Source organism: Chaetodon auriga, chromosome 11 (genome assembly GCF_051107435.1).
Source record: "Chaetodon auriga isolate fChaAug3 chromosome 11, fChaAug3.hap1, whole genome shotgun sequence".
Taxonomy (NCBI): domain Eukaryota; kingdom Metazoa; phylum Chordata; class Actinopteri; order Chaetodontiformes; family Chaetodontidae; genus Chaetodon; species Chaetodon auriga.
In genome coordinates, this window is record NC_135084.1 from 14,961,364 (window position 1) to 14,989,266 (window position 27,903).

Below are 27,903 nucleotides of genomic sequence, written 5' to 3' on the forward strand. Positions count from 1 at the left end.
CTGCATAAGAGAAGCAACACACACACACACGCACGCACGCACAGCAGTCAGTGGGAGGTCTACCTGTGTGACCCAGCTGCAGGCTGATGAGCCCTCCTCCTCTCTGCCACCGTCACCGGTTTCTCCAGACGCCGAGAGAAACCAGTCGGACGTCCGCGGCGCCTCCGCCTCACTCGCTGCGGGAATCGGACGCACACTGGAGGAATGCTTGGCCAAACACGGCGTCTGTCAGGCTCTTCAGAGAGGACAACTATCGTTTAACAAGTGCATTTTCATTCCTAGCATGATAGCTCCCTCCCGGAGCCGATAAAGGCGTTAGAAATGTCTCACCAGCAGCGGGTCGTCCAGCTGTCCGCCGCGTCGCTCGCTGTAGTCCTCGGGCCGGACGAGGAGAGTTTGCGCGCCGGCGAAGGCAAACTCAACGCCAATACCACGAGCGGCCGGGAGATTTTTGCGGACTTCAAGGCGCAAAACTTGCGCAGTTTCTGGAATAAGAGGCTCGTAAAGGCCATAGCTGAAGTGTACTTTCAGGGATGGATGGAAAATTTTGTACTTTTCATTCAAGGGAACGCAAACAACTTGGAGGTGCTGAGAGAAGCGTGGATGCGCAGGGCGCTGAGGTCACCGAAGGGGTTCATCATCAAAGCTGTTGGTATGTGACATGTTGTCAATGAACTGTCAGTCATCAGTGGTGTTATCAAGTGTTATGAAGCAAACAATAGTAGGAATACCTTTTGAATATACCTGAAAGGCTGCAATGCAAATATCGTCTTAAGCAAACAAAAGTATTATAGACCAAATAAAAAGTGAAGCGCTGCCACAGTCATGCAGGAGCATAATGTGTCTTTACTTTCAGGAGACACTGAAGAATCACACAGCCAACATTTGTTTACCACTCTGGGAGAAACGTGTGAAAGCCATAAACTTTAAAGAACAGGAGCTGACACCCTCCCTCCTCTACTACTTTAATGTGACGTTTTGGAAGTTTTTGCATGTATGGTGTTAACAGTAGTTATTTTTACGGTGTTATTGTATCACTAACATTAGATTTAGACAGTTATGAGCATTATTTTGTTGCAGAGTGCAGAGGCATAAACTTCCTCTCAAACCACAGAATGCCATGGTGATGTCTTTTCCTCTCATATTTACATTGCTGGCATGGCCTACTTGATTTTTTTCTTTCCGTCTCATGCAAACAAAAAAAAAGAAACTGGCAAAGTGTTTAATGAGACCACATTTTGCTGCCAGCTTCACCAATTTCAAACCTGTTTCAACACCACAGCTGCTTTTTTTCCCCACTGTCAAAGCTGCAGCAGCTCAAACAGCCTGAGATATGATATTCCCGAAAGCTCTGTTCCCCCAAACATCTGGTGGGTTTGAGAGGATTTCGTGGTCATTCAGCCTCCCCTTGTTGTCGACACAGTGATATGTTTACCGAAGCTTGTTAACAAAGCTCGTAATGACTTCTAATTGCTCCCCTTCTGTGGCTCGACTTCTCAGATGTGTTTTAAAGCAGCATATAGCTGCACAGAAACAATGAATGGAAACCTTTATGCAGCCTCGTATAGAATGATCTCATGGGGTGTCAATGCCTGACTGCACCAGCTGCTGGAGAAAACGACAATGCTGTGTGAGCTTTAGACCTAATGACAGCACTCTTAAGAGATACACTAAGTTATTCACATTTGTTTTCTTGCTTTAGAAGAAAATGCTAATCATCTCATTCCATGAAATCCCAAAACTGCAGGATGCAAAAAGTGTTTAGAGGAAGCTTTTCCACATGTTCAGATAGTTGAGCTGCAGCAGGTTCCTTCTGGTTGTTGAAACCGTGTCCCAGCAACACACACACATTGGCTCTGAGTTGCTTTTTGGTGCAGCTGCCTGGCCTCAGTTTCATGGTCTGTCTTTCCAATGATGTGTCTGTCTTTCTCTGAGCGTTATTGTATCTGGATGTTCGCCTTGCCACTGTCTACCTGCTGACTTCGTATCAGTCTGCCAGCTCTGCCGGACTGAGTGGTGCACAGACAACTAAAGGGAGGAATGTGATGTGAAGGGGAGGAAGGGACCACACAAGGGGAGACCGGGGAGGGCGTGGAGCGATGGAGGAGGAGGAGGGGGGGGGGGGTTTGTTGGCTGACATGCCATCCTACTGTGAGACAGTTTCTGGAGCTAAGTTTCAACTCAGCACACAGACAAACACCGTGTGAGCCTAAGGTGATGCCGAGCTTATCGCTAAGACGTGCGTGAGGTCACCATCTAATGCAAGGTGGGCGTCAAAGCGTCAACGGACCCCTCGTGTTTGAGCTTCACACCAGAAACTTGTAAGCAAACATGTCTGTGTGTGGACATGTCACCTCCTTCTCCCCCTGAACAAATCCTTAGCCTCACACCAGAGCAATTTGTATGGAAATCAGCGCTGGCAGGCTGTCAGAGCCTGGTTTACTGCCTTCTCACTGAGAACTGGTCAGCAGTGAATCATCGCACCCCTGGCTGCCGACCACCGCCGCTTTTCTGCTACCCAGGATTAATGTCCCTCTGTTTCATGGCCAGTGAGGGACTGTGGAAGTCAGATTTCTAGATTGATATCAGGCATCGACTTAAAGGCCTTGACATTGTCCTGATATAAATATGTCTGCTAGGAAACAGAAATGTTATGAGTTATGAGCTACAGTGAATTTCAAACGGCCCTATTTCCTTTCTCAGGTCAGCAAGGTTGAGGTGTGAGGAGTTTTTCTAAAGGAACTAGTTTAGAAGATGTTTCACATTAATAAATTCGTTATGTTAGTTAACAGTGGTCAATAACGGCAAAACAAAACCTCCAGACAAGCATGCATTCACTTTGACTAATCTATGCTAATTCCTCACTGGTCCTGTGTGGTAACATCCTGAGGGGAGACAGATTGTTTTCAGTCACCTCTGGCCCTCCTCTGATGGGAGAATATGCAGAATAGGAGGTGCATGGGAGGTGGGGAGGGTTGATGGAGGAAGGGGATGGTGGTGAGGTTATTCCGAGGTAAACAGTCAGGGTGAAGAGTTAGTATGAACAGGCTTCGTTGTTATCCTTGTGGGAATGGGCCCCTCTGGTACTGGGGTTAACCTCTGCACTTCAGCTCACAAACGTCTGCAGGGTGTTTCTCATTCTTTCTCTCTCATCATTCTACTCTGGAACGATCTCCTCATCCCTTTTCTTCCTTTTAGCGGTTGTTTACGGGGTAATTCCAATGATCCACCGTAAAGTAATTTCATTAATGACCAGTGTGGATTAGGTAACCTGCAGGAAACAAAGAATATAAGGAAAATGCCAAAAAAAAAAAAAGCCAGTTTCCACCACTGAGCGTTACTGCTGTTTGCTTATAGAAACCATACATTAGCTCACTCCCTCCTCTTTTTACTGCATGTAACACCAACGCATTTATCCAAATTGTTAATGAGTAATCCAGTTTGCTCAAATGGCTCATATTTAGTTTAGTTTTGTCTTTACCAAGCAAATCCATTTAAGATAGAGTTGCAATGATCATTGTATTGCCTTGAAGGGATTTTAATTTTGGAGAATGTGCTTATTCATTTCCTTTCTTCATCTAATTAGATGAGAAAATTTATGCCACTGTGTACCATATGGGGTTAGATCCTGGAGACGATTAGCTAGCTTAGCATAAAGACGGGAAGCAGGGGGAATCTGATAGCCTGGCTCTGCCCAGATTAAACTAACAAGGTAAAACATGTTCATTAGTCACATTTAGATGTGCTGATAGTTGGGTTTTTGAACTTTGGCAAGCAAAGGAGACTCGCTGTTCTTCCCCTCCATCCGTCTTTGGGCTAAGCTGCTAATCACCTGTTGGACATGAGAGTGGTATCAATTTTCTCATCTAACCTGAAAGGGAATGCGTGTGTTTGCCAAAGATTTTAACAGAATTCTTGTCGTGTATGAAAATGCACTAATGGCCTTGTCAGCAGTCATTAAAAAGACTAACTTCTTACTGGAGGCTCTCCCGGTGAAACTAGAGGCTTCATAATGACTGCAAGCTGGTTCTGCATTATTTAGACTCCTTCTGTTGTCTCTGCAGCAGGATGAGCATGGATCCATGGGCTGAAACATTTATATGGAGTCAACCAGTGGTGTAATGAGGTGTCCTGTGTCCTTGCTACAATCAACCTCTGTAAACTGCCCTGGTCCTTTTGAACATGGACGTGAATGAGTTCTCTGGACAGGCCTCTCACTTTCGCCATGGAAAACACATTTTTGGCTATTGTAGGACACACTGTGGGTCTCCCTCTGTGTATTTTTGGAGAAGTAAAGCACAGCTACACTGCACATTTGTAAACCAAGTTTCCTTTTTAAATAGTATGTTTCGTTTAACTCACCATACCATGAGGTGGTGAGGCATTCCTGAAATGCTTCATTTACTCTTGAGATCATTTCCTGAGTTCGCCGCCTCAGCGAGCCTCATTTCTGCTCTTTGCTTCTCACTTGAAAGTGTTGTATTTTCACACAGGGGGTGTCTCCTTTCATGAGGGTATTTTGTCAAAGTCTCAACGCGCTTCACTAATGGTCATAACTCTTCCAGATGTTAGCTTATTAACCATGACACCCCCTTGCTGGGCCTTCCAGGTTTAAATGGCCCACCCTGTCCTAACTAAGCAGCACAGGTCAAAGGTTACAACCTTCTTGCTAACAAGCCACCTTGAGGTCAGTTAGCTTCAGAGGGTTTGTTAGAAGGCAAACAACAACATCAATACAGTATCCAGGTGTTCTTCACTCGCTGGTTCAGCTTCTGTTCATGACACATATCCCTACACAATGTCCCAAATATGCACTAATGAATGGATTCGCAACTGAAAGTTATTTAACACTATCAATTATTTAAGAGTGGATATTGCAACATTTTCTCATATGTTGCATGTTATGTTCGTATGTTTAGGTTGCTGTGGCCAAGTTTGCATTCTTTACCACCACTCAGAGCGGCAGAAATTGGATGTTTCAAATATATATATTACTTTTAGCAACTGTTTCAGCAGTTTATCCATGACTTTTGGCTATTTTAACTGTTTATCCATTACTTTAAGCTAACTATCTCAGCTGCATGTGCATTTCTTTAACAATTTCAATCGTTTATCCATTGTTTTGAGCTGACGTCTTACATCTTACTCCTTATTGTGCCAAAGATCAGCATCACACCAAGTTATAAGCCTATTTGGTTGTTTATTTACCTCCCTAATCCAGATATATTTAAATGTTTTAAAGTCACAAATTACATTTTTTGTTGAGTCTATTTGAAATAGTTGAGGTTTTCTCTTACCTCCCTGCCAGCTGCAGGAGTGTTCCCTGGGGTACAAGTATTGTGAGTAATATGTGTTTTTCCTGAGGTCATTGTTAAATTGTTTTTGTTTTTGTTTTTGTCTGCGTTTTATTTCTTGTTAAAGATGAAGGGAAACTCTCACAGAAGCACATTTCAGTGAGATCTGCTCTGCTCAGTTCTAGCCACCATCTGCTCTCAAACAATATTGGTTAAAGATAATCACTCTGGAGCTTTCTGACTCTAATAGTATGACATTAAGCTGTTACACAGAATATATGCTCCTGTTTTTCATGCTCAGAATGACGAAGAGTCCATATTATGACATCGGTTGCTTCAGTCGTGTTCTCCTCACAAAAACAGAGGAGGAATGTTTTAGGAAACCATGAACCAAATCTGCTGGTACCCAACAGTGTAGAGGTTATTATGTCCGACTTCGGTGCTGGTTTGGTGGATCAAAGAACACCTAATTTGATTTATCGCAAATAAACCATCAACTGGAGATTAATTAAATTGTAACATGAAAGGTTTTGATTAAATGTAATGGAGAGAAAAGCAGCCTCTGATTTGTGAAGCTTCATTAAACCTTTAGATTGTTTTTCAAATTGAATAGTTGGTATAAGTTAATTATTTAGAGTATAAGTTGATTAGACCGCAGTCTAAGTTAATTAGGCTGCAGTCATATAATACAAGCATTGCTCTTATTGTTTTTTACCGTCCAGCACCAAGGGTGTGCCCTCGCACGTATCAAGACTATTTCCTGTGCTTATAAAAGATGGTTTAGTGTACAATTCAGACTTGAGGAAACATCGACCTCTATTCTCAGACATGACCTCCACAGTGTCTACACATGTGTGAGAGACTTTGTGTGTGCATGCACGGCTCTCAGCACATCATTTGTTAGCCATATCCTTCCCATTGAGCAGGAAGCTCACCCCTGGTGCAAATCAGGCACGTCGGCCTCTTTATCAACCCAAATATTGGGCTCACCCGTAGCGGTGGGGTGGAGCGGTGCCAACAATAACAGTTGTGGAGTTTCCTCTGTATCCCTCAGCTTATACACCCTGTCAGCGGCCGCTTGGGTTTCCCTCTTGGGATTTATCTTCATTCACTCAGACAAAAAGGTCGACAGAGAAGTGAGGCCCTATTGCATTAAATGTGGTGTTGCTATTACTCTTCAGTTTCCTGACAGGATGTTTTCTTTGCTTCATTTAGCATTGATAAATTGGATGGTATGCTAACATCGGTTCTGTGATAGCAAAGTGCTGTATTATTGTTTTTCGAGAGTGGAAGATACTTTCAAGGATCATGGCAGAGCTGTGTGCCGGCCAGTTGAAGGGCATTAAAAAGCGATGGATCGTATGGCAGACACTGGACGGGTGCTCTGCTGTTAATACTGGGTTAACAAACACAGGAATCTGCTGCACCTCCAGCTCAGTTAAATTGGAGGAAATGGGTTTCATCTGCAGCCAATGACTGCCATCCCTCTTGATTAAGGAGTGTGGATCTGCTGGAAACCCAATTAGATTGTGTGTGGTGGGTGAAAATACCTGGATCTTAGACGGAGGGAGAATTGGGGATACTGGAGGGTCCCCACTGATTAGAAAGAGAGTGAAATGCCCAAGCACAGTTTAGTTTTATCACTACTGGGAATGGTGCAAAAAAGTCATTAAAAAAACTGCACAGGTGTTTAAAGTTGACTACTTACAATATAAATAGTGAACAAGACAGGGCCTAAAACTGACCCTTGGGGAACACCTTCTGCCACACAAATAAAAAAGATTGAATACTGGCCACTTTTTCACACTGAAATCAGTCAGCAAGGCAGTTGTGAAACCAGCCCCACACAACTGAATCAGAGCCAAAAAGTCTGAACATCAGGGAACCATTGACTGACTTAATTCCTGGTAAAAGACCAGCAAACAGAGAAGTACTGTGTTGGTTTTTGTCCCACGTAGCGACAGTATCAAAGTTGATGGCTGAGATGGTAATGTTTCGATCCAGATTGATTAGAAACTGATTAGACAACAGCAGAGAGAATAACCTTCAGTTGATCACTTACACATGACTGTGATAATAATTTTGACCAGACATATACGGCTGCTAGTTACTGAACTTAAACTCCCTCCTTTATTCAGTGGGAGAACATGAGCAGCCATCCATGCCCTTTGCTGTCTGTCTATTTACATTACAGGTACAATTTAGCTTTCTAGTAAAATTTACTACCATACAGAATTTATGCAGGAGCTATAAATAACATTTATGATTTTGCATTCGTCTTCGGGTAAGTGCATCTACTTTGAAGGCAAGCCAACCAGGAGGGTCAGCAGAACATCTGACCAAAGACCAGCCTTTTTTCTTGTCTTTAACCTTGCACACACTGGATCTTTTGTCTCAATGATGTTGTACCTTTTTATCAACCACAGAATTAAAGGAAGTAATTACAAAGTGATCCAAAGCCGGTTTATCCATCCTTCATTCCTTATTCATCCTTCTCCGTGCATATACAGTGAAGTTTTTCAAACTGGCTGTCCAAAAACAGCCAATCTCTCCCATTTTTATGAAAGTGCAACACTAATCTCAGGAGTGCCGCTTTCAACGAATGTCTTCTAATAAGATGAATTGTTAAGTTTAGCCTAAAAACACATTAGATCTGGGCTGGAATCAGGCTGAGATCAAGTATCTTCGAGCTACTCGGGAGATTGTGACAAAGTTGGCATCAGAGGACATATAATTTCTGGCAATGTAGATATAGTTTCTGTTGCAGTAATTCTAATTCTAACAGAAATGTGAAAAGCATACACATGGCTCTTACAGAACAAAGGAAAGGTACTGTGCTCCACATTTAAATGGCTTGGACTCACCAGGTGTCTGGCAGAAACCACACTGGCAGACTGTGGGGTAATGGTCATAGTCATGAAAGCAGACGAGAGCCAGATATGTTGGGGTGCGGCCCGTTAAGTCTGAAGAGGTATGACGTATGAAGTCAAAAGATGGGAGAATAAAGTGTTGTGCTCTAAATCCGGCCTCCTGGCACCACCATTGATATCAGGTTACCCAGAGCACTTTGGGCCGTGCTATAAAGTACAGGCCTGTCTACCCTCACATTGTTACTGGTCCTCTATTAAACACCTGGTCAGGTGTATTTCCTATTTCACAAGAACATGATAACAGGGTTTTTGCACACTAGCTCAGTACCAGGTCATTTATTTCTTATGGCATGAGCTGGATCGCTATTTAAATTGTTCTTACTTTGAATCAGATGGTAAAAACATTATTTAATGGCATTACAGCTGCAGGGATACACAGCCAAGGTCTGTGGTGACCAACTATGTGAGCGTAAATGTTTTAAACTCTGTGAATGTCAATTTAAGAAGCTTAGTCACAGCCTGTTTATGCTTCCTTGCCAACATACATTAAATGTCAAATGGTTGCTTTGGCAAAGTGAGTCTCAAGGCTGTAGCTGGATTATAGATACCCAGACTGCACTACTGCTGCTGTTTCTTCTTTTTCTTTGGCTTTGTATTGCATGTGGCAGGTCACTGCCACAGTAAAGGTTTCTATGGTGATTTGAGTCAACACAAAGCCGGCCTGTGTTTCTCCTCGTGGCTCAGTGTTTTAGCTCATGAATCCTCTTTAGTCACGGGATTTTGACTTTTTCTCTTATCTGCTCCTCAGCGCAATAATGAGTACTGTTTATCCTTAGAGGTAGCACAAAGTCAGCATTCGTATCCTGACAATAGGCCTAAATTGGATTAAATAATGCTGAAGGTTCCCCAGGTTTTATCTAGTTAATCTGAGTCAGCCTTGCCATGCTAGCCAGCCAAAAAACGTATTTTCTCAAACACTGATTACAAAGAGGGCACAGTCCAAATTTCACCCTTTTTCTCCTACTTCAACGCTTCACTTAATATTTAAACACGAGCATGCTGAGATACTGAACCATCAATGGGTCAGATTAAATATTTACCTAATGGCTTCAACTCTACTCAGAAATGCTGGTTTTTATTGTTGTGAATCAATCAATAGAGTTGTAAAATGACTGGTGGCTCCATTGTGTTGGATATCGATTGTTTTTAAGAGGGATGGTGGCAGCCATGTAGGTAACATTTTGCCAACTGCAAACATTTTGCTGCAGCGTTGATGGCCGTCCAGTATTTCTCCCAGCGCTCTGAGTGCAAGGACAGGAAAGGGCAGTGCTGCTAGACTGGGCGAGGTTTGGTTGTTGGGACAGTCGGGCTGTGATTGCTCTCTGAAGGGATCTTTTCTCTCAGTTTATTGGGCCATTTAACTGCAACGCCCACATATGAGTGTTCTTTGGGAATGAAAGGCACAAACTCGTAAAGCTCTTTTTGAACAGTGTCATGTGCGCAGACACACATAAGAAGGGGAGGGCGGGGTCATGGAGGCCTGTTAGACCAAAAAACCCAAAACAAAAGGAAGTAGTTGTGGGACTTGGAGGGCGTCATGACATAAATTACAGTTGGCACTGCTTTGCATTACACTAAATGTGACCGTATGAATGTTTGACATTGTCTCACTGGAGACTTAACTCAGATCGTTCACGTACAGCCTGTAGATTCACTGGAGCGTGTTCCTCACAAGGTCTCAGTCGATGGGAGACAGGGAGGGATTTTGCAGTGCGGGCAGGCCTCAAGTTCATGTTGAATGCCATGCAGTGTGTCCTTAATGAGGGAGAGAGAAGATTAGCCTGTTTGCTTACTGGAGCCTAAAAGATTAGATGATACCAGTATGAGATAAGATGGTGTGTGTCAGTGAGTGTGTGTTTCCAGAGAGGCCACAGACTGAGGCATTGTGGCATGCCTGATGTTTCAGAGTTTACCTGCGATAGCGTGAAGGTCAAAGGTCAAGGACTAGATTCAATCACAAGTTGTCACTTTGGTTTCTGGTCTGAATCTGTAGATGCATGACTGTTCAATTGTGTTGGAATGATTTTCCCATTCAGAGCAGCAGAATCGTTCCAGTATCACCTGGTTGTCTGGTCTTGGAGCTAAATTCTATCGTTGGCATGCTAACATGAGCACAGTGGCAATGCAAACATGCTGATTTTAGCATGTATGATGTTTACCATGTTCATGAGTTTAGTGTGTTAGCATGCTAACACCCACTATTGAGCACTAAATACAAGGTGCAGCTGAGCCTGAATCTGCACAGAATTGCATGGCAATCCATCCAGTAGTTGCTGAGATGTTTCAGTCTGGACCAAAGTGGTGGTCTGATTGACATTGCCATCCCCAGAGCCAGTGTCTCACATCAAAGTGCAATGTGTTAACATTCCCTGGACCGCTTGACAGCACAGAAACAGATCAGACAGAAGATTACTCTAATGCTGCACTCATTACTAAAATGGCAAGTCAAATATTAAAATTGTCAGCAAAGTATTTGAATTTCAAAATGATATGCAAGCTGGCAATATTTTTGTTGTGTACTTCTTTGTCTGAATGTGTGTGTGTGCTCGTTTGTCTGACAGCATGTTTGTGACCAAAGCTCAGCCTCTCCTCATTATCATACTTATCAACACGTTTGATTATTAATGCTGACTTTCATAAAGGTTAAGTTGTGTTTCCAGACATAAAAGGCCAAATGTTAGGATGATGTAATGTCTTCTCCAGTGAACTGATTGAGAGGTCAAAAAATGGTGTCGCCGCAGGACTTTAAACGTCCCTTAATTTGAATCATTTTGACCGTCACCTTGCAGCACTCAGCAAAGACAATTTAGATGTAGCGTGACACCCAGAGTAAAACATTATTTTTAATGTGAGTCAGTGCAGCATATGGAAGGTCTACAGTATGGTCCGTTAGTATGTTCTTCCAAGAAACTGGAGGTAATGCAATCACGTGTGAAATGAGACTCATGTGGCTCAGAGGCCAGCTAACAACACAGCCATGTGAATACATGTGGTATTGATCAGTGTCAGCAGCCAAAAAGATCTCAGCGGGGATAGAAGAGAGAGGGTCTCTGTCAATCATTTCCACAATATGAGCTGTCAGCTTCAGGCGTTTTTTAGTTCTATCCCCGGGGCAGCAGTTTATTCTCACATAGAAAGTTTACGACATGGGAAGAAATACAAGTTTTTAGCTCAGCTTGGAGCAGACAGCATAGTGCGGGCTTCGCTATTTCATTGTAATGTTACGGTAAAGACCATTAAAGTACATTTTCAGCCTTTTTATGTTAAGTTGCAATTATCTCTTGTGATCCAAATTGGCATAGAAAGTATGCATCATGGTAGTGGTTCTCACTGAGATATTCTGGATACGGTTTTGGAAGTCACTGACGTATGGGGTGAAAAATACACTAAATCAAAAGCCTGGAAAAGAAAAATGTGTATTTGCCTAAACTGTTTGCCTCTCTGCATTTTTATGTGTGTGACACTGGGTCATAAGTCCTGGTTTTATTCCAGCAGTTTATATGCACACATTTCCATAACTTTCTGTGCAGCAGAGGCTGAGATATTTTGACTTCTAGCCCCAAAACATTGGGAGCTACATCAGACATTATTCAACTCTTTTCACACAAGTGATCAGACTTCGACTGTAAAACTGGTGGAGTGGCCCTTTAAGTGACCTGCTGCTCCTCCTAAAGGCCTTAACACAAGTCTCATCTCCTGTTTGGCTATCACCATGGCACCCAGCAGGGCATTCATGCTGTGTATGACAATGAGTGTAATGCCGGTGGCCCGGTCTTAGATTACAGGCACACAGAGGTCCGTTCTCCCTGGAGAGAAGACGGTTACAACAGTGAACCTCCCCGGTGGTCAAGCCTGCTAATGTTAGACTCAATAAACACCAATCCTCTGCAGGGCTCATCCTGCTATCACAACTTTTTCTCATAAATACGCGGCTGTAGGTGTATTCTTGTCCTCTGTCTCACACCTACATCGTTAGTATCACTTCTCTGTTGAGTTTTCGAGTCGTTGCTGCTATCAGACCATAATTAATCGAATGGCATGTGGGAAACACGCTCTTACTTGAGGTTATTTCTGCTTTTAACTCCCTCAAGAGTGCAAATCATGCTAGCAGGTGTCCGACAGGATATCCTACTTTGAACCAGGACACAGTCAGATGATAGCACTCAATCCACCAAAACTACCTCTGTGCAAAGAGAGCTGGGAAGTCGTTTCATAGAGGTAGTGATTTCTCATTAGTTTATCGATTCCCTGTGATTAAGACGAATCACCTGCCTTCTCGGACCCGATCGTATCCTTGCTGGCCTTTTGACTGTTGGCAGTGGCTGTAAGTGGTTGCTATGTCAACATCCAGGCGGACATTCCTATAGGAAGCTAACAACAATGAGGAGCTAAGTCAGCAGCAGTAATTCACTGCCCAGGGAGACTGCTATTGAGATATCCGCTCTGAGGTTTTAGTCAGATTAACGTCTTCTGTTGGAGCCGGGGGAAGGCAGATGGGTTTTTCTTTACAATCCCTCTGTGTGTCATAGGATCAGTTTTGGAAAGAAAGACCCCTGTCTGTGAGACTTATGAGCCTTAAGAGAGCTCACTGTGCTGATAATTTTTTTTCTGAATTTGCTTGACATATTCCTGAGTGAGGATAAAATGTTTTCTATTAAACTTAAACAAAGAATGAGTAGCAGTGAGATTTCTGCGGTCAGTGTCGTGAGACTGGGAAGTTTTCTTTGCTGCTTTTTTATTTACTTGCTTGCGTAAAGGTGTTTTGGGTTGGTTGTGAAAAGTTGGGATACTTTTTGTACCATTTGGGCTGTTCCCACCTTGAAAAAAACACATTGCAATAAATCTGTCCCTCCTCTCCTCTTATAAGTTTAATATTGACAGGGCAGTAGGTTCAGCTTGACATACAATGACTGATACCTGATAACCATTAAAAACCAGATGTATTTTAGTACATAAGATAAGATAAGATAAGATAAGATATTCCTTTATTAGTCCCACAGTGGGGAAATTTCTGGTATTACAGCAGCAAAGTGGATAGCATCATATCTATATATTATACATCTATATTGAACCTTTTCTTCTTTTCAAATTAGTATTCAGTCCATTACTGTTCTGGGCTCTGGACTCTGGGCAACATTTCATCAGTCGAATCTGGCAGCACTGTGTGTGGTACATGTGGGTTCTGTCATGCTTTACCACAGCAGATATTTGATTAATTGTTTATTTTCCCTGTCTCAGACTTAAGTGGTTCAAGTGTGAGGGTTGTAAATGTTTAGTTGACATCAAATGTGAGCTTGGCTGTGTTTTCACCGAACGTGTGGATGGGAGAATCACTCACAGTCACATGTGTTCAACCGTATTTCACACATTTCTACACAAAGTGTTGTTGTCAGCGCGACTGGAAGCTTGAAGTCATGTGATGAAAACATCCCTGTCACCAACAAAAACAAGGTGAAGCTCCTGCTGGTGATACTGTAGCAGAATTCAATTATATGCGTATGTGTGTATGTTAGGTTGTAAATAAAATGCAGCAGGTAGTTTTGCGTTAGATCACCATTTTATCTCTTGACCCTTCTTTCATCCATTTTGCTCCATCCATCAATGAGGTGTAGCTGATTAACTAAAACCAATTTTCCAGTCCTCTGGGTAAGGTTATGTTCACGCCCTTGTGTCTGCTGTTCAGATGAAGGGAGTTTGGGTGAATCCAGCTCAGATGCTAATCATTCATCAGCACTGGGATCTGCTTTGCTTTGGTGCTTCGGCTGAACTCACTTCTCATTAGTTAACATCACTCTTTGTTGTCTGTAGATGAGTACACAGACATTGTTGTCACTATGTCTATTTTGAGTAGCAATGACCTCTGTAAAAGAAATGATGTTATGCATTTTTAGGAACCAAACTGTAGTCATGCACAGCACCAAAAAATCCTCATCCACATTGTTATCCTACTATAACCACATCACAGCCGAGCCGAGCTCCTGAACACAAACATTTGAACTAGACTGTATACCTAAAACCAAAGATTGTATAAATTGTGAATGGAGATTCCGGGTCTGGAAAGTGAAGCCAATGTGGAAGTGCCTTAAACCTGCATTGTTTCTAATGGCTAGCAAAAAAGTATGATTGTTTGGAAGCTTTCCTAATGGGTTTCTGGTCGCCTTCAATGTAGTATGATGTTCATGTTGCAAATTATGGTCCCATTTACAGTAAAATAGATAATAAAGTAGGACATGCTTTAGAGCATTGCTACTGTATGACTGATAAGTTGCTACCATGGTGTGTCCTCGGGTTGTCAATCAGATCCAATCAGGAATTGAGACATAGCAATGTGCATCCTCTCCTGCTCCACCCTCGTGTGCAAATGGTGAAGGCCAAAGTCAAGGCTTCATATAGCTGAAAAGAAAGTCTAAACACAACCTTCCAGTGAGGCAGAGCAGTAACCCACCGTAACCCTGATGGGATCCAAAATGTTACATCTGTAATGGCTGGAATTGTCCCCTCTTTGGACATCTTTATTGGAAATTTTGTTTCTGTCCTCTCAGGAACTGAGGTTGAACTGGAGAAGTCAGGTGTTGGTTTGTGGCTGTCTCACCTGGTAGGAAGACAAGAGACCTGGTCTCTTGTCTCTGCCCAAGACATTGACTGTTGAAGACTTTCATGTTACCCAGTGAGGTAACCAATGATTTAGACATAGCTGTGTCAAAGTCCACATTCAGTTTTGATGTCCTATCCTATGGACGGGGTGTGGGAGAGTCTTTATGGCAGTACTATCATAACACCTCCTGCTCTCTTCACTAAAGGCTTTGCACACAAAAAAAATGCCTGAAGGAACTTGACCGCTGCATGTTGCTTCAATTATATTTCTCCATGTGTGAAGCTCCGGTGATTGTTTTTCAAAATGAAATGTTTCTAAAATGTCTGGTTAGCTCTAAAAGAAGCTTAGTTTTATGATTTGAAAGCCTTGTGGCTTCCGTGTAATAGGCTCCCACAGTTTGTTTGTATGTTGCAGACTATTTTTACAAAAATAAATGTTTCCAAGACTGTCTCTGTCTTTTTTCAGAGTCTCTCTCACTTTTGGTAACATGTTTGTCTAAGGGTACCTCCTAGACGCATGATATGGGGGGCAGGATATCTGATCTGCCCAGCAGGCAGACCTGTGGTCATTTCTGTGGGAGTAGTGGAATTCCGTGGTCTGTCCCAGTACTGATGGAATTTCAAAAGCAGTCAGGCATGGTTCATATAACTCACATAAATAGACCACCTCGGCCATGATTTAGAAGGTGGTTAGGAGAGGAATGTCAACTTCAGTACTTTGAGTTGTTTTCTCTGGCAGCACAAGCCAGAGAAAGACCTCTCTAACCCAGGTGTGTTTGTGTGTACTGCAGCAGGCCCACCTGTTTCTCTCAATAATCTGCTGGTGTGTGTATGTGTGTGTGTTTCAGGTGACCTGTCTCCGGTGCAGATGTCCCCTGTCCCCCAGTCCCAGTTCATTCCCTTGGCTGAGGTGCTGTGCTCAGTCATCTCAGATATGAACTCCTCTGAAATCATCGTCAACCAGGAAGCACTTGTCAATTACATGAGCAAAGCCCATCCAGGTAATCCATGAAATATTGCCACATGTTGGTTGTCAAATGAATAGTTCAACATTTCAATAAATCAACAAATTAATCCTCTTATATCTGCAAATAAGAGGAAAGAAGGAAAGAGCTACCCTGGCCTACTGACGCCTCTAAATCTCACTAAGTATTACAGCAAACATGTTGCATCTCCTTTGTTTAATGTGTGCAACAACCAATGTGTTTGAGTGTTTGTGTGCCAGTGCTGTTTCTTGGCCAGACACAGTATCCTCCAAGAAATAGCCCTGTACATAACCCCCTGTAAAAACTTTTTTTGTACACTTTGGTTTATGCTTGTATTTAACAAGCAAGCATGATATGACGTGTTAATTAGTCATCTTAGAGGTGCCTCTTGAATTTTGTTTCCATAAGACAAAGCTAGGCTGTTACCCTGTTTCCAGTCTTTGCAGTAAGCTAAGCTACTGGCTTTAGCTTCATATTTAACTGACTGATATGAGAATGGTTTCAATCTCCTTGGCAAACTGTCCATCAGAAAGTGAATGAGTGTATTTTCCAAGATGTCAAAGTTGTAGGTAAGTGGTATTATAAGGCTTACAGTAATAAACCAGACCCAATTTGTCCTTTTGTTTGTATTTTGTCCTTAACACCCTTTTCTCACTCTGTGTCTCAGGGATAACCATCCCCACTCAGGACATCCTCTACAATGCTTTAGGCACTCTGATCAAGGAGCGCAAAATTTACCATACAGGCGAGGGCTACTTCATTGTCACGCCTCAGACCTATTTCATCACCAACAACATGGTCCGAGAGAAGAACTGGTGGCCTTCTGGTTCAGCAGACGACCCTCCCTCACCTCCTCCCATTACTTACCTATTGAGCAACGATGCCTGTGTTGAGAGCACTCAAACGCTGCCACTGTCTCACTGCAAGTCTTGCAGCTGCTTCGGCCCGCTCCAAACATCCATTAATGTCACCTCCACTGCTGTAACAGCCACTGTCCCTCCCTCCACTGTTCCAGACCAGCATTCTGTGTCTGTTTCCATAAGTGAGTGCACCGGCAAGAGCTTAAAGTGGCCCCGACCATTAGATCACAAACCCACAGTGCAGCATCAGTCCACCTCCACAGCGGCAGATTGTCAGGCAAGTGAAATCAGCAAAACTACAGCCACTACTAATGCCACTGGCCGCAAAGAAAAAGACAACAAACCAGGGAGGAAGTTTGGTCTCAGTTTGTTTAGGAGGAATGGAGGTAAAAAAGAGAAGCCAAAGAAGGAGTATGCATCATTTTCAGGCCAGTTCCCTCCAGAGGAGTGGCCGGTGAGGGACGAGGACGACCTGAACAACTTACCCCGTGACCTGGAGCATGCCATCATCAAACGCATCAACCCTGAACTGACCGTGGACAACTTGACACGCCACACGGTCTTAATGAAGAAGCTGGAGGAGAGGCGGGAGAGAGGGATAGACAGAGTATTGGACAGGTGTCTGGATAAAGATGACAAGGGAGTAGACAAGGGAATGTCTACTGAGATCCTAACATTCTCAAAATCTAGGCATCATCACTCCACTAAGGCAGGGGCAGGGAAAAGATCTGCTCAGAAAGCCTCTCGCAGCAAGAGGAGGGTCCACTCCTCCAGAGAGAAGCAGAGGGAAAAAGAGAAGGAGAGGGTTAAGAGTAAGGCTCCCATATGTGCGGATGATTATCCAGAGGGGGAGGATTTGATCCCTGCTCGGCTCAGAGTGGAAATCCCTGTTGATGAACCAGATCAAGTGGAAGAAGGTGGAGCTGTTGAGGGAAAATCTCTTTATAAGAAACGCATTGAAAACCCTTTCCAGAGTCATCCAGTTAAAGATGCTGAGACCATTATTCCCCCAACCATCAACAGAGAGCAAAGAAGACGAGAGGTGAAAGAGGGCAAGGCTTCAGGGCCAGGGCGGAAGGAACGAACAAGTCACCGCTCTAAATCGTGGGACCCGCATCGGGCCAGAGTGTTTGCAGCAGACGCAGAGCATGTAGGGAAATCCCCCACGTCTGAGGACAGGTACAGCTGTGTCCATGAGAGAGACCTTACTGCTGATCATCTGCTCCAAGCAGATATAAAGCTCAACAGAGAGCTGCCACTGGACTACAGCTCGGCCTACCCACAGAGCAGTACCCTCCGGATAGAAGACAAGATCCGACATGAGAGGGAGGGAAACAGCAAGGAGAGCTTGGAGGTAGAAAGCAAAAATGTGTGCTGTTTTCAGGAGGAGTACAGTAGTGTACCAGACCGCAGCCAAACTATAGATGATGGCCTCTCTAACATCCAGCAATACTCTAATACTAATGCCATTCTCCCCACCCATCCCTATGAGCCTGTCATAAACCACTCATATGACCCAATTCCGCCTTGGCCCAAGCCCTCTTTACAGCGGAAACACTCCCTCAGACTCTCCAACCCACAAAGGGATGATATTCAGAGGCCTGATGAACTTTCGTCACACCAGCCAGCCTGTGAAATTACAGCCACCCAGAAACAACAGGAGACAAGACCTGTCAATGTTGGTTATAGAGAGCAAAGGACCATGAGTCAAGGAGAAAGACCAGAACTGATCGCTGACAGCACTCCGTCAATAACAGACACTCATGGCTTTATAGAAGACGACTATAGGCTCTATCAGAGAGCAGATGAGCAGGAGGATGAGGATGCCTGCAGTTCCTTGTGTCTGAATGAGGAGGACATCATTGATGCTGCAAATGTTTACCGGTCAGGCGTAGCAGACTACCATGGTCACCAATTGGTTTACAATAACCATGAATCTGACTTGCCATATCAGAGACCCCACAGTCACTATTATAATTCCAACTTTCACCAACCACAAATTGCCTCAATTCAAAGTTCAAGGGACAGCACTTTCAAAGATCTCATTCCACCAGCAACCCAGAGAGAAGCTGCCCACAGCCCCACCACACCTGGAGAGACCAGCTGGAGACTCATTCATCACCATCAGAGGACTAGATCACCAGGGGCCCAAAGTGAAACCAGCCCCAGGCAAGGCACATTGATCCAGGGGGAAAGACGACATGAGGTCAACCTTGATTTAGATTGTCTCGAACCATTCGAAGCTGCAGACAGCAGCATCTTTGACTACTGTCAGACTAGTGAGATAGAATCAGACACAGAGACTGTCCGTAAGTCAGCTGACGAGGGTGACGGTGAATCTGCTCACTGGGCAGCTGAAGTGGAGGAGGTGCAGGAGGATGAGTCGGGTGTTCCTCCTCAGACCCACAGAGCTGCTCTGAGCATGCCCAATGGAGCCAGAGGGCCAGAGACTGGGGAAGCAGTGGAAATGGGAGAGAACCAGAGCATCACAGGAGACAGTGGTATAGATTCTCCTCGGTGAGTGCCTCTCCTTATAGTTTTTTACATATTAGCTGTGATGAGATACTTTTATAGTGTTTCAGGTTAATTGTAGTTGACATGGAGACTTACTGAAAGTTGGACAGCTAACACTGACTGAGACTGAAGAAAAGGTTTTGTGAAAGAGAAAAAAGTCCTCAACCAATGTAAAAATGCTCCTAATTCCTCAGCCCAGATGCACATTCTCTTCAGACCAGTGTTTTTACTAGTTTTCACACCTGAGGCTCATGTCATTTCTCCAACTGTGAGTCCTAGACAGGCTCTATCCCACTACATTCTGGAGGAGACAGGCAAAATAAACACTGTACTGAGGTTAGTTAACCTCTGGGTTACATGTCTCTGGTTGGCCTTATTCCCAATTTGTGTTTTTTCCTTTAAACTAAAGCTGAGCAAACACCTTGTGACCAATTATAGCATCCAGTATTTGGACAGAAGGGAGTCATTTTGATAATTATGTGTAATTGCTGTGCAGCACTTAAATCCTCATGTTAAAATCAAAGAGGAAGAAAAGACTTCTTTTCTGTCATTGACCTCGCTGTGCACTGTGGTATGTGGTTTAGACATGGAGTGCACGAACACGTCACCCTTTTCAAATGACATATTTATAGATAGATATCAACCTCATGCCTCTTTTTCCCCCTACAGGACCCGTGTCAGTCTGGCCTCCAGCAACACAGTCATTCTGGAGGGTCTCAAGAGAAGAGGCTTTTTACAAAACTTGGAGAAATTGCATTCCAAGAGCAACGCCATCCGACCACAGAGCTCACTGCTGCAGCTGACTCCTGTCATGAACGTATAGCAGGGCTGAGTTCGCTGGAGCTGACAGATGTCTTCATGCAGCTCAGAATGAAAAGGCCAAAACCAGGTGCTCGAATCTTCAGTTCTATGCAACTGCTAGGTCAGAAACACATCCAATAAGAAGGGTTCACACTTTGTTTCCTACTTCCACATATTAATACCACTTACAACAGGGGTCTGTGTACAGATGTACAGTATATATATATATATATTTCTCTCTCTTTGTAAATACTTTTAAAGGTAATATCCTATGGTTTATCCATTCACTACCTTGTGTACATGCCGACGATGCATGGTGTATCGACAGCATTGTTTTTGTTTCCTCTCTCGACATGCCTCATTGGTTAGAATGTTCATAGCAGCGTTAAAGTTTCCTAGAGTTTCCTTTTATCTCTTGTCATGTAGCAATTACCACAAATAAAATTGTGTCAGCCGAGGCCTTTCTTGTCATAATATTGTTCCCAATAAAACATTTAGCACCTGCACTGACTGTGCTGTTATTTGAGCATAAAGTCTGAAAATTTACTCTCCATACTGACCAGTGTGAGCGTCAAAAAGCGGTATTATTGTTGGATACTACTTTTATTCAGTTGTTGAATGAGCATGTTGTGTTTATTTGAGGATATTACTTAATAGAACTGTCTGATCGTTAAAAATGCTGCACATATCTGCACAGCTTACCAAGTTTAGTTTGATATATTACATCTGTTGGAGGTGAGATCACTGGACATTTGAATCAGCTTAAAAAAACGTGTTTAAGCATAAATATCAGTGATGTAAAACAGACACTGCTCTGTATCAAGAGGGCTGATAAGCTTTGTTTCTGATGGTCTCAGTGACAGTAGATCACAACCTCGAGCATCTACCTCAACAGGCAATTTAAGTCTGGCCTCCAGCTGTGAAGGAATGTAAACCATTTTAGTGTATGTGAGTGTGGGAAGGCGGGTGGTTTCCTGACACTGTTGTTTTCACACAGGCCATTCTCAAGAGCTTTAGCCATATTGTAGATCGAATTACACCTTTAATTCAGCTGCTGACTGGTTCATATTAGTGAGTCAAATTTAAGGCTTAAATGTTCCAGCTATAGGAAGGATAAGAGTCCTATAAACATCCACGTAAAACACTCCGAGCACTAGTGCCTGCCCACATCTGGAGTCTCCACGTTGGACTTTCAAAACTTATAGCTGGTAAACAGTGACATCTTGTGGATACACTTATGAAGTGAAGGGTCAAAGTACTGTTGTATGGTGTCGCCTCATCAGCCATAAGTGACACACTTATCGGTGGGGAGAATTAGCATCTCATCTGGCGCCACCAATATGCTCGTCATATGCTATTTAAACCACTGCATGAGACTTTTATTCAGCTGCAAGGTTGACTGCATCTTCCATTTCAAACACATATCATATTCAACACCACAAGAGAGTCAACAACCTTTATTTATCCATATATGTGCCACTCAGAAATTGGGAAGAGGTGTTACAGGATTTGCCCTTAAGAGAAGCCTATATGGATCATTTACAATTTCTTTCTACAAGTAGGCCATTGACAAAAATGAACGGGGAAACAAAATAAAGACAATATGGTCGTAACAGTGTAAACGCATGGTAATATACATGAAAGCAAAAAAGCAATAGGTATCAGTGACATCAAATTAAAATGTAGGGTAAGTTAGTATGAATAAGAACAAAAGACTCCTGAAAACCCTAACTTTTTTTTTTCCTCAAATAACAGCTCGGCATACATTTCTACATAGCATGCAATAAGGCACCTATCTAACACAAGGAAGAAACCTATGCTACAGTTTGAAGCACAACTGTTATCCAAATAAAAAGAAAAGAAAATATTGCTCACCATGTTCACTCCCATAAAAACTGTATATCTCTCATTCCCTTTCATATAACCCAAGCCGTATCTAAAAAAATACATCAGTTTGTAAAAGATATTTTACACAGAACAGTAAATAGAGCGCAATCCATTGGAATTCGGAAAAATCTTTAAGTCTTGTAAAAGTGAGATTTTCTCGTGTAATCTTTTAGTATACACAAGCTTTTTTTTTTGTTTGTTATTTTTTTTTGGAACAAATTGTGATAGTTTGCAGATCAACACAAGTAAGAGTTACCTTTATTCTATACATAGGTAATTGAATTAGTCTCCAAAGCAATAAACAAAGTGTGATGTTGCATTTTGTGTACATTTGGTGCAGGAGTACAGAGGAAACTGCACAGTAAATAATTAGGACACAGGTCATGTTGTAATATGCTACCCAGTAGGTTTTTATTTTCTATTATGCATTTCCTAGTGGCTAAACTGTGGGTCATAATAGAATCAGGGCATCAGCCAGTATTGCTCTCTGTACAGTCTATGCAGCATTGCTAACCCATCGTAGACATACAACAAAACAACCTTATAAATATACAAGATGGCTCATGTCTGATGGAGCCCAAATTCAAGAACAAGCTGCATGAGAACACCTGCAAGACATTTATCTCCAACACTTAAAACAAATTAAAGTCATAAAAGGAAAAAAAAAGTGGAGACAAGGTGGATCTTACTATCAAAAATGTAATCTTTTGGAACAGCACACTAGTCACCTATACATATATATAAAAGAAAATCAATAAGTATTTACATTGGATTTTCGATGTTTGCTTCACATGGGTTATGTGGGTGAAAAAGAAATAACTATTCAAATTGAAACAACAGTTCTTGTTCACCAATTGTGTTGGTAGTCTTGAATAAAGTTGCAGTTGAAAAGCACATGTACCCACCTGAAGGTACATAAACTGACTTCCTATGTCAAAGAGACTAACCAGAGGATGAAGCATATTTCTCCAGGTAACAATTTTAAAGTGTAGATCTTCAAATCACATGTTTTTTGTTTTTTTTTTCTTTTAAAAGTGTTCAAAAGAAGTCCTGGAGCAAGTGAAGCACAATAACAAACAAGAACTCAAGAGGCTCCTTCAGAATCTGTTATTATACCCCTCTTCCTACTGAGCACAAAGTCCTGGGTTCAGCTCTGAATTATAGGTTACAAAGTCCTTCAGGACAAGCCACTTCCTTTTGAAGACTTGACTGTTACTATCCATTTATTCTCAACTGCCCCACTTCAACGTAGCGCTGTGCTGATTTGACCACTCGTGTCTGTAGATGTATCCTGTGGTGTGGTGATAATAATGATGGTACCATTGCTACAACAGAAACAGGGGAAAGCAGGGATGTTTGCACTTGCATGAAACAGCACGTTATAGTGGGAAACGGTGCTCACTGATCTACATGGATCCTATGATGTCTGGAGAGGGAAGATGAATGGTTAAAGCCTTTTCCACACTGAGAGCACCTGTATGGTTTTTCAACAGACAGGATACGCTGTTTGGGGAAGGCATTGTTAGGGAATCCCTTCCCTGTGGGTATGGTGCTATACTGCTGCGGTTGTGGCTGGGGTGGCTGTGGCTGCTGCTGCTGTTGCTGTTTGCTTTCCAAGTGAACTCTCTGATGCCTGGCAAGTGAAGAGGAGTGATTGAATCTTTTGCCACAGTGAGCACAGGTGTAACTCTTTCCCTCTGAGTGGACTCTTTGGTGCCGGGACAGGGAAGAAGAATGATTGAAGCCCTTATCACAGTGGTGGCACATATAGGGCTTGTCCCCCTGCTGGTGCACCCTCTGCTTTGGGGGGGTGCCATAGGACAAGGTTTTTCCAGGCTGAGGTGGAGAAAACACTGGATTCTGCAGGTGGGTCTTGTGGTGGCGAGAGAGAGAAGAGGAGTGATTGAAGCCCTTGTTGCAATGTCTGCAGGTGTAGGGCTTCCCTCCGGCATGGACTTGCTGGTGCTTCTTGAGATGGCGTTTGCGGACAAAACTCTTCCTGCACATGTTGCATTTGTAGGGTTTCTCACCCGAGTGGATCCTCTGGTGCTCTCTCAGAGTGGCAGCAGCCGCAAAACACTTGCCACATTGTGTGCACCGGTGGGGCTTGTCTCCGAGCACAACTGCAGCATGGGTCTTCTGGTGCTGCTTCAGGTTGGAAGTTGTAGCAAAGCCCTTGCCACACTGACCGCAGGTGTATGGCTTCTCGCGTGCATGGACCTCTTGGTGCTTTTTCAGATGCCTTCTGCGGACAAAGCTCTTCCTACACTGGGTGCACTTGTAGGGCTTGTCCTCTGAATGCATCTTCATGTGTTCTCTCAGGGTGATGGCTGCTGCAAAGCTCTTACCGCACTCTGAGCATCTGTGGGGCTTGTCTGGCAAATGAATCATCTGATGAGACTTGAGGCTGAAGGCATCAATAACATCTTTACCCATAATCTCAACTCCAGGGGGAACATAGGGCTTTTCTTTCATGTGAATCTTCATGTGCTGCTTGAGGCTGGCCTCCACAGCAAAGCTCTCACCACAGTGAACACAGATGTAAGGGTTGAGGTCCTTATGGATCTCAAAGTGTTGGTGAAGATCGGCTATGCTGCCAAAAATCTCCCCACACTCGTTGCACTGCAGGCCATGGGCTTCATGTATGATTACACCATTCTCAGACTCCACTGTCAACTCCCCACCATGGTCAGACTCTACTTTCACCACATGCTCACTTTCTGTTTTGAGCAGCACCTCTCCCAGAAGAGCCTCACTTCCTGTCGTCTTGATTTCAGCTCCTGTGAAACAGTGCATCTCCCCATGTTCCACCTTAATGTAATCATGGTCTGTCTCGGCTACAATTGCATCCACACAGGCTACAGCTCCGAGATCTGTCCCCAGTCCCTGGATCTTTAAGTCTGAGCCATGGATCTCCAACTCTAATCCACGCTTTTCTTCTGTCATGATCTCAGTTTCTGCTCCATAATGAAGGTCGACATGGCTGTGGGCTATGACACACTCCGACCCAAGTGTGTCAAGGCCGGGCGTGTCACATTCAGTCTCTGACTCGGCCATGAGAACACACTCCAGCCCCACGACCTCCGTTTTCCTGCCGGGCGATGACTCAAGAAGGAATCGGGGTAATATAGAGCTTTGTTTTGTTCGGTGCAACGCTGGTGCTCTCGTCAGCAATCAGACCTGCAAATGAGGAAAGTAAGAGAATAAAATTAATAAGTATAGTGCCTTAGGTTGCAGTAGAAGGTAAACCTGACAGCCTGTAAAGATAATTTTACATGGTGAAATTATTTGGATATATGCATATATATAATTAAAAAATGTAAATAGTAACTAATGTTAAAAAATTAATGAAACAATCATGATAGCAAGAGGAAAGGGGCAATTTAACAAATAGTAATTTGGCATCAAATTCCATCTGGCTGAAAAACTGGATATCAGGACAATATTAGTGACATTTATTGTCTGATTCAAAGCTGTTGAATGCATGTCTGCATACATAAAAGAACCCAATTATGTTGTGTTTACATGCAGTTATAAGTTACATATTAGTAATTAATATTGTCATAATTACCCGTTGCATGCATATTTTAAAATCAAGTTTCAACAAATGTATCACAACCATGTAAGAAAAGTCCAAATCACATATCATCAGGACAGACAAGCGCTTGTTAGCACAACAGCAAACAAAAGCGTTGTTGGTGTATTTGGTTAAAAAAAACAATGATTATAGGTGACACAATAAGTAGCCCTTGATATCAGACGAAAATGTTATACTCTGTGCGACTGTATATCCATTAGCCTATGTTCGGCGGATCTATCCACTACATTACGCTTTGAAAACTGAACGACTGAGTTCACAGAGGTGCACGGGCTAATGGCTCATAGTTAACACCGAATAAAGTTGTGGTACTTTGTGTAATACTATTTATTTTTCATCACTGGACGCCTCATACCCCCTCAACGACATGCTGGCAATACTACTTAGCAAGCTAAGTGATCAATTTGCTAGCCAAGTTAGCGCTCAAGACGAGCATCACTTCACTAGCTAACGCAATTGATAAAATCAAAGTTGACCACTACATCATGATCAAGCTATCAATTCTACATTAACCCGTAAGCCAAAGACTGCCTGGCCTGCAAAATTCATGTCTGCGCAATTCGCGATGCCTTATTATCAAATAAACGTTGCGGGCGTATAGGCATATAAGTAGCGAGGTTTTGTTATTAAATATTGAAGCGTTGCTTGCTAGCCTTCAATAACAGCTACAAATAGCCTTTATAGCCGCTAGTTAGCTGGCTATGGTCGAGGGGGGACTGGTTAACGACAGCATTGTGTTAGCTGCTAATGTGTTCGCGATTTAGCCAGCTAACTAGCTCCATAGCAAAATGAACACACAGGTAACTGATGTAAAGACTAAAACAACCGTGAAATACTTACATCAAAACGAGTAATAGAATTGAGCAATTTGGCGCAGTTTCTAACACAGCTACCGACGCGGAAATTCTCCTTGTGCGAGTATTAACAGGCCATCTTGTTGTGCCACACCAGCACTTCCAGCTAGCCAAGATTACATGCTCGCCTAAGATGGCTGCCGCGAGCTAACGTTAGCCAAGTTAGCTTCCGCCCTTCAAAACATACTGAATTAGAGCTACCCGTAGAGCGAGCTACAAATAAACCAAAAAACACACAAAGCTTCGTCAAATATGCGTGTGGCAATATTGGCATGATCTCAAATCATCCGAATACGACGCCTTAAGCTAATGGTAAGTACGTTAGCAAGCTAAGAGCCACACCGTAATTCCAACCAGGACTTGGCTATCTGAAACAAAGATGGCTAACCGTGAGGGCGATGAATGCTGTGCGAAAAGCCCGGGAAAGGACGCCGTTTACTTACATAAGAATCAATTTAAGACACAAATCCCTGAGCAAACGCTGTTTATAACAGACTATCCGAACAGAACAATATCGGTCCAGTTCTTCAACGGCTGCTTGAGAGGACAGGACGAACCTTGGCTACAAACCTACAGCCCTCCTTTACTGCGGCAGCACCCGAAACCGCACACACGACTTCAATGGCGGCCTTGCTGATGTTAGCAGCTATCCAGCCGAGACAATATTAGCGTGCTGGCTACATAGCCATGATGCCAAGCTAACGAGCCAGCTAATCCAGTTTGCTAACACGGCTAAAAGCCTGCTCTCTAGTTTTGTACTAGCCTGTAGATTGTAAAACATTGGAACGGAAGCTTTGCTAAACCGCCCATCCGACCATGTTAAGTCTGGTTTCGCATGCAAACATAAACTGGACAATGATTCAAGAAGGACGGATGGGCCGATTCTACAACTAATATGTCATAAAAATAACCTGGATGAGAATCAAAAGCAGACATAGTTCCTTGTGCCAGTGTTTACTTGTCTGCTTTTTCCAGCAGAACAAAACGTTACAACCAGTGCGAGTCCAGGCCTGTATTTTTCCATTACAAAGTTCCTTACTATCGGACCTGGAGAAGCAAAATAGATCCATAAATAAAACACGTTGACCACCATAATAAATAATAACGGAGATTATGTTTCATTAAACAGAGACTTGCCTCTGCCTTGATGCTGCCTATATTCGTGTTATAGTAACTTGAATTTAAACGATGAATAATCACCAAGAGTAAGGATCACGCCGGTTTTAAATATATACGTTGGATTCGTGCATGCACACACCCACCTTCTGTCCTTTTACTTTTGATGGCTGAAGAGAGAAAAAAAGAGAATCGCTTATATGCTTCAAACTCTGGATTGAGAAGGGCTTTGCAAGCTGTTCTGCGCCTCGTCAAACCGCTGTGTGTGTCTTCCTCTCTCGGTCTGTGTGTGTAGCTGGCGCCACAGCTCATCTGGCGCCAACGTTGGACTACCGACGCACTTTAGCGAAAGCAACCATTGTCGTTTCAATACAGCACGGACACCCCTACCGCCCCCTACAGACTCGGAGTTGTGCATGCAAGACAAAGAGGAGGTCACAACAAGCTTGTGTTTCCATTATCTCAATAC

At 43.2% G+C, this 27,903-nt stretch overlaps 2 protein-coding genes across 5 annotated transcripts; one reads left to right on the forward strand and one right to left on the reverse strand.

The window, feature by feature from the left end:
- Positions 1-162: 162 nt before the first annotated feature.
- Positions 163-20,461, forward strand: stox1 (storkhead box 1). Its single transcript, XM_076742282.1, has 4 exons — positions 163-652; positions 15,667-15,819; positions 16,472-19,181; positions 19,848-20,461. Exons 1-4 carry the CDS (start codon positions 322-324, stop codon positions 19,999-20,001), a joined length of 3,348 nt encoding a protein of 1,115 aa, XP_076598397.1. The 5' UTR covers positions 163-321; the 3' UTR covers positions 20,002-20,461.
- A 960-nt stretch (positions 20,462-21,421) lies between these two features.
- LOC143328146 (uncharacterized) lies at positions 21,422-27,757 on the reverse strand. 4 transcript variants are annotated; one of them, XM_076743121.1, is made up of 2 exons: positions 27,581-27,757; positions 21,422-25,046 (listed from the first exon to the last, which is right to left on the reverse strand). In XM_076743121.1, exon 2 carries the CDS (start codon positions 24,921-24,923, stop codon positions 23,265-23,267), a length of 1,659 nt encoding a protein of 552 aa, XP_076599236.1. In that variant the 5' UTR covers positions 24,924-25,046; positions 27,581-27,757; the 3' UTR covers positions 21,422-23,264. The 4 variants fall into 4 exon arrangements, with proteins under 4 accessions (XP_076599236.1, XP_076599237.1, XP_076599239.1 ...); XM_076743122.1 differs by lacking the exon at positions 27,581-27,757 and adding an exon at positions 26,762-26,953; XM_076743124.1 differs by lacking the exon at positions 27,581-27,757 and adding an exon at positions 26,876-26,945.
- Positions 27,758-27,903: the final 146 nt, after the last annotated feature.

Excerpts from the sequence above, each read along its gene's own strand:
- stox1 (XM_076742282.1), top strand. The coding sequence starts at position 322 with ATGTCTCACCAGCAGCGGGTCGTCCAGCTGTCCGCCGCGTCGCTCGCT. Across the intron at positions 15,820-16,471 it reads CATGAGCAAAGCCCATCCAG|GGATAACCATCCCCACTCAG; the intron begins GTAATCCATGAA and ends TCTGTGTCTCAG. Across the intron at positions 19,182-19,847 it reads AGTGGTATAGATTCTCCTCG|GACCCGTGTCAGTCTGGCCT; the intron begins GTGAGTGCCTCT and ends TTCCCCCTACAG.
- LOC143328146 (XM_076743121.1), bottom strand. The coding sequence starts at position 24,923 with ATGGCCGAGTCAGAGACTGAATGTGACACGCCCGGCCTTGACACACTT.